The sequence below is a fragment of the Anas acuta genome, chromosome 5 (assembly GCF_963932015.1).
Source record: "Anas acuta chromosome 5, bAnaAcu1.1, whole genome shotgun sequence".
NCBI classification, from domain to species: Eukaryota; Metazoa; Chordata; class Aves; order Anseriformes; family Anatidae; genus Anas; species Anas acuta.
This window is the reverse complement of record NC_088983.1, coordinates 30,363,325-30,371,180: the sequence shown is the minus strand read 5'-3', so window position 1 is coordinate 30,371,180 and position 7,856 is coordinate 30,363,325. Positions and strand designations below refer to the sequence as shown.

General features: G+C 45.8%; 2 protein-coding genes across 2 annotated transcripts; both read left to right on the top strand.

Annotated features, from left to right (window-relative positions):
- Positions 1–916: 916 nt before the first annotated feature.
- On the top strand, positions 917–1,846 carry LOC137858104 (olfactory receptor 8U9-like). The gene has a single exon (XM_068685566.1). The coding sequence runs from the start codon at positions 917–919 to the stop codon at positions 1,844–1,846; it is 930 nt and encodes a 309-aa protein (XP_068541667.1).
- Positions 1,847–4,852: 3,006 nt separating this feature from the next.
- LOC137858100 (olfactory receptor 5T7-like) lies at positions 4,853–6,190 on the top strand. The gene has a single exon (XM_068685560.1). The coding sequence runs from the start codon at positions 4,914–4,916 to the stop codon at positions 5,856–5,858; it is 945 nt and encodes a 314-aa protein (XP_068541661.1). The 5' UTR covers positions 4,853–4,913; the 3' UTR covers positions 5,859–6,190.
- The last annotated feature ends 1,666 nt before the right edge of the window (positions 6,191–7,856 follow it).

Sequence of the window (7,856 nt, the reverse complement as noted above, 5' to 3'; positions counted from 1 at the left end):
TCTGATTTATATCAAATAGACTGGGCATAGCGGAAGGAAACTAACATGGGAAGAGGACTGATTTAAAGTTTAGATTATATAAAACAGGGAGACACATGGACATCCCATCTTTCTGCAGGTACCACTGTAATAGCAGGTGATGACCCCAGTGCTTTCAGTGCAGACTGTATAATTTCCTCTCCCTTCCCTGCTCAGCTCCTCATGCGATTGATCCAGCCACCACCGTGCCACCATGAGCTTCCTTTCCTATGGAGTTGTCAACACCATGTATAATGAAAACTGTGTTCAAATCAGACTTAGAAGAAAAATGCCCATGCTTTTGCTCCTCTTTGTTTTGCAAAGGGAAATGAAAATCAATAGGGAAGGTACTTCTGCAAGTTGAATTGTTCCATGTTGTTTTATTTAAAAACAAAACAAAAAAAAAAACACATTGTTTTTTCCTCCCCCTTTAATTCTTTTTGAAAGGCACCTGATATTGACTAAGGAAAATCAAAATGCATTAAGTATCTCAATTTAAACCAAAACCAAAATACGTTATTGCTGAATAATGCCCACAGTCTCGACTTTCCACCTGAATTAAATGTCACCAGGAGTACACAAATAACGAAGCTGTGTTGGAGATGAAATGCTGAACTCAACCCAGGTTGGCATTCCCAGTGTTTAGCTTGAGAGCTAAGGTTTGCTTTTCAAATGGTTTTGAAGAGGTTTGGCTTTCCCGGGAGCAGTTGGAAGCTCAGCATGATGCTCCAGTAGGGAAGCACTCTGCCTCCTCTTGGCAGCACAGGACAAGCTGAGGGTCCTGCTGAGCTGCCCAAAATCAGAGGACTGAAGCTGCCAGGTATCCTCTGCTCCCCTCCTGACCCTGGCATTTTCCGTTGCTTTATCCTTACCCCACAGGCTGAATGTTTTTTGGAGAATGACACCTGTCAATCACACTGACGTGCACGAGTTCATTCTCTTGGGGCTGACCACCCACCCGGATCTGCAGGTCCCCCTTTTCCTGGTTTTCCTGTCCGTGTACACAGTGACACTCCTGGGGAACTTTGGGCTGATTGCATTAATCAGGACCGACCTTCATCTTCACACCCCCATGTACTATTTCCTCGGCCACTTAGCTTTTGTTGACATCTGCTACTCCTCCATCATCCTCCCCAAAATGCTGGTACAGATGCTGATGGAGGACAAAACAATTAGCTTCTCGGAGTGTGCAGCCCAGCTGTGTTTCTTCGTTGTTTTTGGGATCACTGAGTGCCTCTTGCTGGCTGTGATGGCCTACGACCGGTACGTGGCCATCTGCAAGCCCCTCCTGTACCCCACCATCATGTGCAGAGTGACGTGCCACCGGCTCGTGGCTGCTTCCTACACCATCAGCGTCGTGCATGCAGTGACGCATACCACTTTCATCTTTACATCCTCCTTCTGCCGGACCTATGTCATCAATCACTACTTCTGCGACATCGCCCCGCTCCTTGCTCTCTCCTGCTCCGACACCCACACCTATGAGCTGGTTGTCCTCGCTCTCGTCAGCATAAACTGTCTCAGCACCTTGACCATTATCTTTGTCTCTTACATCTATATCCTCCCTGCCATTCTGAGGATCCACTCTCCTCAGAGCCGGAGAAAAGCCTTCTCCACCTGTGCCTCCCACCTGACGGTGGTCACAATGTTTTACGGGGCAATTTTGTTCACCTACCTGCGCCCCAGCTCCACCTATGCATTGGATGAGAACAAAGCGGCCACACTATTTTATACCATCATGACCCCCATGATGAACCCCTTGGTCTACAGCCTGAGGAACAGGGAGGTGAAGGCTGCCCTGAGAAGAGTGGCTGGAAGAAGGCTGTGAGTGAGGAAAGCGGGTGACCAGGGCAGCATTTCCTTATCGCAGTTATTGAATTGGCTAACATTGAGAGGAGAAGCCACAAAGACAGTCACAAACCCTTCCCTGTAGGGTTCTCCTCAACGTATCTGTGAAACTCCGTGCCTACAGGTTTGGGTGGGAAAGGAAGTGACCTGAAGGACCGCAGGACAGGGAGGACTCATCATACAATCTTTTAATAACTCAATCACATACTTCTTTATCAGAGTTTCTCAAGTGAGTGCTTGTGGCTTGGCTTTTTCACTTGACTTTCACAGTGAGTGTTTGTGGTAATTTTCCTGCAACCCCCTGGGTAATTTCAGCCTTGCTTTGGCTGTTCTTACATCTTCTTTTCAGATGGTGTGCAAATGTAAATAACTTAGTCATATGTTGGGTTAATAACAACTGGTTCTGCATTTATCAAATCAACAAGGCTGTGTTTCCCAGCCTATTAAAAAATGGACTTTCAGTACAACAAATCAAGATGTTACAGAATGGGGACGGATATCAATATGCTGCAGATTTCTCTGTTGTATTGTTAAGAAAAAAATAACTTTGGATAAAAAATATATAATTAAATAAATGACCTTAAAATGAAAACAATGTTCTTGTTATAGTAATTTTTCCACTCAGTCAATACCTCCTCGAACCCCTGGTTATTATTTAACTTTCTCAGGTGTAATTTTTGGTGCCACTCCAGATAGATTTCAGCAACACAAAGATATATTTTCCAATATTTCCACTGCAGTGCCTTCCTCTTTTAGCCCTCCTCTGCTCCAACACCTGCCAAACAAATACGTAGCACTGCCTATTCCTCTCTCTTCTAACTCCTTGCAGGAAAGGAAAAAAAAAAAAAAAAGAAAGGAATCTCCCCCAAAAGAGCATTTCAACCTGCCGAGGGAGATGAGTTTTGGCCTCAGCCTTGCACATACTGTGGTAAATTTTGGCATAACAGGGGAAAGGAATTTCTTTTCTCTTCTCATTTCACTGTGTTTTTGCTTTAATAAAAGGAGTATAGTTAGCTTTGCATTGGTTTGCGCTGGCCAGAACTCACTGATCCTGGTTTGTTTGTTCATTCATTGCATCACTGTAAAGTATGTGTTTTCTTTTTCATTGTTCCCTGGCATATATATATATCTATATAAGCATGTGTGTACATAAATATATGAACTCTGCAGGAAATATATATTGAAATGGGAATATAAATATGTATATATGTAAAACAAAGATGTATATAGAAAAAATATGTATATGAAATAAACATTTATGAAAAATATACATGGAAAACATGGTAGATATGGAAACAGGAATATAAAAATAATTGCACCACTCCCAAAGGAAGTCTTCAAAACCACTTCTCGACCAAAGCACCTTAGAAGTCCCAGCAGGGTAGGATTGGTGACAGGAGCGTTAAAAAGCAATTAAATCAGGTGGGTTGCTCAGAACAAAGATACGTCCTTACCACCTGCTGTGCACCAGTGCTGCCCGCTGCAGAGGTGAGGTCCCCACTGGCGAGGAGCAGAGGACGCCCACGGTGTGTGCATCCCCTGCAGGAAGAAGAGGAAAGAGAACAACTGCCTTGCTCAGAACTGGGTCTGTAGAGATGGGTTTGGTTGTTCTCAGCCATATCTATATTAGAGAAAACAAGAAGAGGGATTCTCTTGTAAGAGCTATAGTGGCAAAAGGGGAGCACAGGGCACCTGAATTTTTGGAAGGCTGTGATGCCAGCTACCAGGTGAATTACCAGTTATACCACGTCTTTCCCTGCAATGCTGGGGAGTTCCACCCTGAGTAATCTGGGCTTTCTGTAGGATTTCCTGCAGCATTTTGACCCCTGTTCCTCTGTCAGGAACTGGGCACATTGTCTGGCATGCAGCTAAATCCCATGCACTTCTTGCACCTGGGCACAGAGTTTATTTGATTTTTCCACCTCAAGTCCCAGACGGGCTCACTAATGCCCATTTTACACTGATTTACCTGCATCCGTATGGGAAAGCTGTACTGCAACATCTGGTTGCAGGGACAGAAACTCTATAAGCAGCATGGTGATTTCCATGATCCTAGACTATATGAAGCTGATGTGGGCAGGCTTACCCCCCAAGTTTTCTTTAAAACCGACTCTTTTCTCATTTTGCTTTAAATATATGTTTATGTAATAGTGGCTGCTCCTGGAGTGTTGTTCTGTGTTTCCCATTGATTTCTGAGAAAAAGAGTCAGGAAGCATTGGTATATTTAATACATTTATTGTAAGCATGAATTTAAACAGAAATTTTCTTGTATTTAAAACTCCTGAGTATGAATTTTAAAATCAAAAAGCATAGAGAAGGAAGTTATAAATGTGAAGATTTGTTGTGCCACCTTTTTTTTTTTTAAGAACTTATTTTCTCTCAAATGATGGCACAGTTCCACTTCCTTATACTCCAGAATAGCTTAACCCCAAAATAATAAAAAATTGAATAGTTATGGAAGACTGAGGATGATTTTCATCTTTCTTCTGTGCAACAATGCAAGCAAAAGAATCTTTAAGAACACTCCACCAAAAAGGCATTCTGAAAGTTGGAGGCATTAAAAAGAAGCAGTAAATCTGCTGCACTTACTCTCACGTTCACTGGTGATGTCCAGCTACTGCAGATGCCTGGGCCACCTTTTCAGCTGTGTTTTCCTCCTTTCTGTCCCATGATTCACTATCAAAAGCAGCCTCACCTTGCATGCAGATCTCCAGGCTGCTGATGTCAGGAAATGCCCCCACTTTTCCCTTCCCTTCCCTTGTTGCACTGAAGTGTGATCCATATCATCACACCGATCATATTACATATGAGCATACAATAGATTATATATACATATGCAAATGAACGAATAAAAAAAATCAAACAGTTGGCAGAGTAACTGATACTGATATAAATTTCCATTGTTTTGTCAAGTTGCTTTTTGAACGTTGGTTGAAAATCAAACAAATCTTTTATAATAGGAGCAATAGCCAGTGTAGGTCTTTTTAGGCGCCGAGTCTGCCCTTTAATTTATAATTTTCATTGTAGCTTTGTGGACATAACTCACAATGCTTCTGGTGGAAATGGCCGAGGAGAATCAAACCGGACAAGTTACAGAGCTGACTCTTGTGGGACTCACGGACAACCCCAGGCTGCAGGCACCTCTCTTCGTGCTGTTCCTCCTCATTTATGCCACCACTTTGGCAGGGAACCTGGGGATGGTTGTGCTGATCAGGAGCAGTGGCCAACTTCAGACACCCATGTACTTTTTCCTCAGCAGTTTGTCTCTCCTGGATGCTTGCTACTCAACAGTGGTGGCACCAAAAACCTTAGTGAACTTTCTGAAGGAGAAGAAAACCATCTCCCTGGCTGGCTGCGCTGCCCAGATGTTTTTTTTCATAGGTTTTGGGACCACCGAGTGCTTCCTGCTGGCTGCCATGGCATACGACCGCTACGTGGCCATCTGCAACCCTCTGCTTTACATGGCCATCATGTCTCGACGGGTCTGCATCCTGCTGGTGGCCGGCTCGTACATCCTTGGGCTGCTGCACTCTCTGGTGCACACGGACTTCACCTTCAGACTGTCTTTCTGCCAGCCGGCTGAGGTCAATCATTTCTACTGTGGTATCATGCCTGTTCTAGCACTGTCCTGCTCTGACACCCACATCAACAGGTGCTTGATATTTGGTCTTGGAGGACTGGTTGAGATGGTGACCATCCTGGCCGTCCTGGTCTCCTATGCCTTCATCCTCTCTGCCATCTCAAAGATCAGCTCCCCTAAGGGCCAGCACAAAGCCTTTTCCACCTGCACCTCTCACCTGGCCGGAGTCACCATCTTCCATGGGTCTATCCTCGCCCTGAACTTCCGACCAAGCTCCAGCAATGTCCTGAACACTGACAAGATCTTTTCTGTGTTTTACTCTCTGGTGGTGCCCATGCTGAACCCTCTGATCTACAGCCTCAGGAACAGGGACGTGAGGAATGCCCTGAAGGAGTTTGTCATGTGGAAGTAGCTCTGGCACAATATTGATCTACTGGTTTTGTGATAGAGGACTCCATAACTTCACTTGATGTCAAGACTTTTTGTTTCCCTGCCTTATACTTGAGAAAGCCAGATTTGGCTTTGAATATTTGCAAAGAATCTGTTGTCCAGAGAGGTTGTGCAGGCTCCTCCTTGGAGCCTCCAGAAAACACCAGGAAACGATCCTGGGCAACCTGCTCTGGGTGTCCCCCCCAGATTTTTGCGCCAGGAACATGATTCCACAGAGCCTTCAAGCCTTTCTGTAGCTTTAAAGAAAAAGTCCTGGGGACCAGGACTGGGCAAGCGGGGCACAAGTGTGCTGGGGAGCAAGCTCTCTGGGCTGATTACCAGGGCTTTAAACTAGGTTTGATGGGGGAAGGGAGGGGAGCTAAAGGTGACAGAGAAGGGCTGGGGGAAGTCCTCACTACTCCTATAAATGGCTCAGTCTTCAAAACAGGACTATAATCAAAGTTTACAATTTATTAAAGGAATAGAGGTAAGCAAACAGCGCTGGGTGCACCGGGAATCTCTGCTCCACCAAGACGCACACCAGTTACATCAAGCAGCTGATTTTTATGCTCCTAGGCTAACACATGTTCATTACTGCTTCTAAAAAAAAAACAAAACAGGGTTATTATAATTAGTTTCCCGAATCCAAACCCTCCTACTGGAGCATGCGTAACAGTCTCCGGTGGTCCCTCTGGGGGTCTCTCATGCAGAAGGCTCATAGTCTTCCTCCCTCTGGTCCTTCTCCTTTGTCCAGCTTGGCTGTATGTCAGAGACTTGTGCAGCATCCCCTGCAAGCTTTGTTTTTTAGTCGTTCTTCAGCTTTCCCCGTCTCCTTAATCTCCTGGCTGGATACCAGAGACTTGCATAGTGTCCCATGCAATAGTCATAACAGTTAGCAGCTATTCTGACACCCCCCCCCCCCCAGGTATCAGAGACTTAAAGGAAAAGCCTACAAATACATTTCCCTTCAAGCTCTCTATTGACACGAATTGCTAAAACATTCCTTTGCAAGGTACAAGAACTACATGCATGTACATTAACCACTCTGTTTTTCTTAGACTTGTGCTTGTACAAGGGTCTGTAGGACAGAAGGTCACATTCATCATACCATGCAGCCCTAGCATTGTTCCATACTGCCACGGATCAGATGAACACATTTCACACCACTGTCACTGTTGAAGACAGGGAAAAACTTCTGAGCTCTCCCATAGGATTGTCTGAGGGCTCCTCAGAGAAGGTAGTGTTCCCAATCCCCCGTCCAGTATCTTCTTCTTGCATCCTCCCGGGGTACCTATACCTGCTGCTTCCCTATAGTGCTTGTGCACCAGTGCACGGAGCGTGGGAAATAAACAGGATGAGCTCAAGGTCTGTGTTCGGATGCAGGGCCACGATCTCGTTGTGATCACTGAGAGATGGTGGGACAGCTCGCATGACTAGAACACAATCATGGAGGGCTACGTCCTCTTTAGGAGAGACAGGCTGGGAAAGCAAGGGGGTGGGGTAGCCCTTATGTGAGGGAGCAATTAGAGTGTACCCAGCTCCAGCTGGGGGAGGGTGATGGACAGGTGGAGAGCTTGTGGGTAAGAATTAAGGGGTGGGCTGGTATGGGAGACTTGGTGGTGGGGGTCTACTAAAGGTCTCCAGATCAGGAGGAGGAAGTCAACGAGGCCTTCTACAAGCAGCTGCTAGTAGCCTCACAATCACGAGCACTGGTCCACATGGGGAACTTCAATTACCCAGACATCTGCTGGGTAAGCAATTCGAACAGGCACGAGCAGTCCAAATGGTTCCTACAATGAGTTGAGGACAACTTTCTGATGGATCGGGGAAACTGCAGGTCAGTCTGGAGGACTAAGGGGCCCTGGAGGACTAAGGGGCCCTGGAGGACTAAGGGGCCCTGGAGGACTAAGGGGCCCTGGAGGACTAAGGGGCCCTGGAGGACTAAGGGGCCCTGGAGGACTAAGGGGCCCTGGAGGACTAA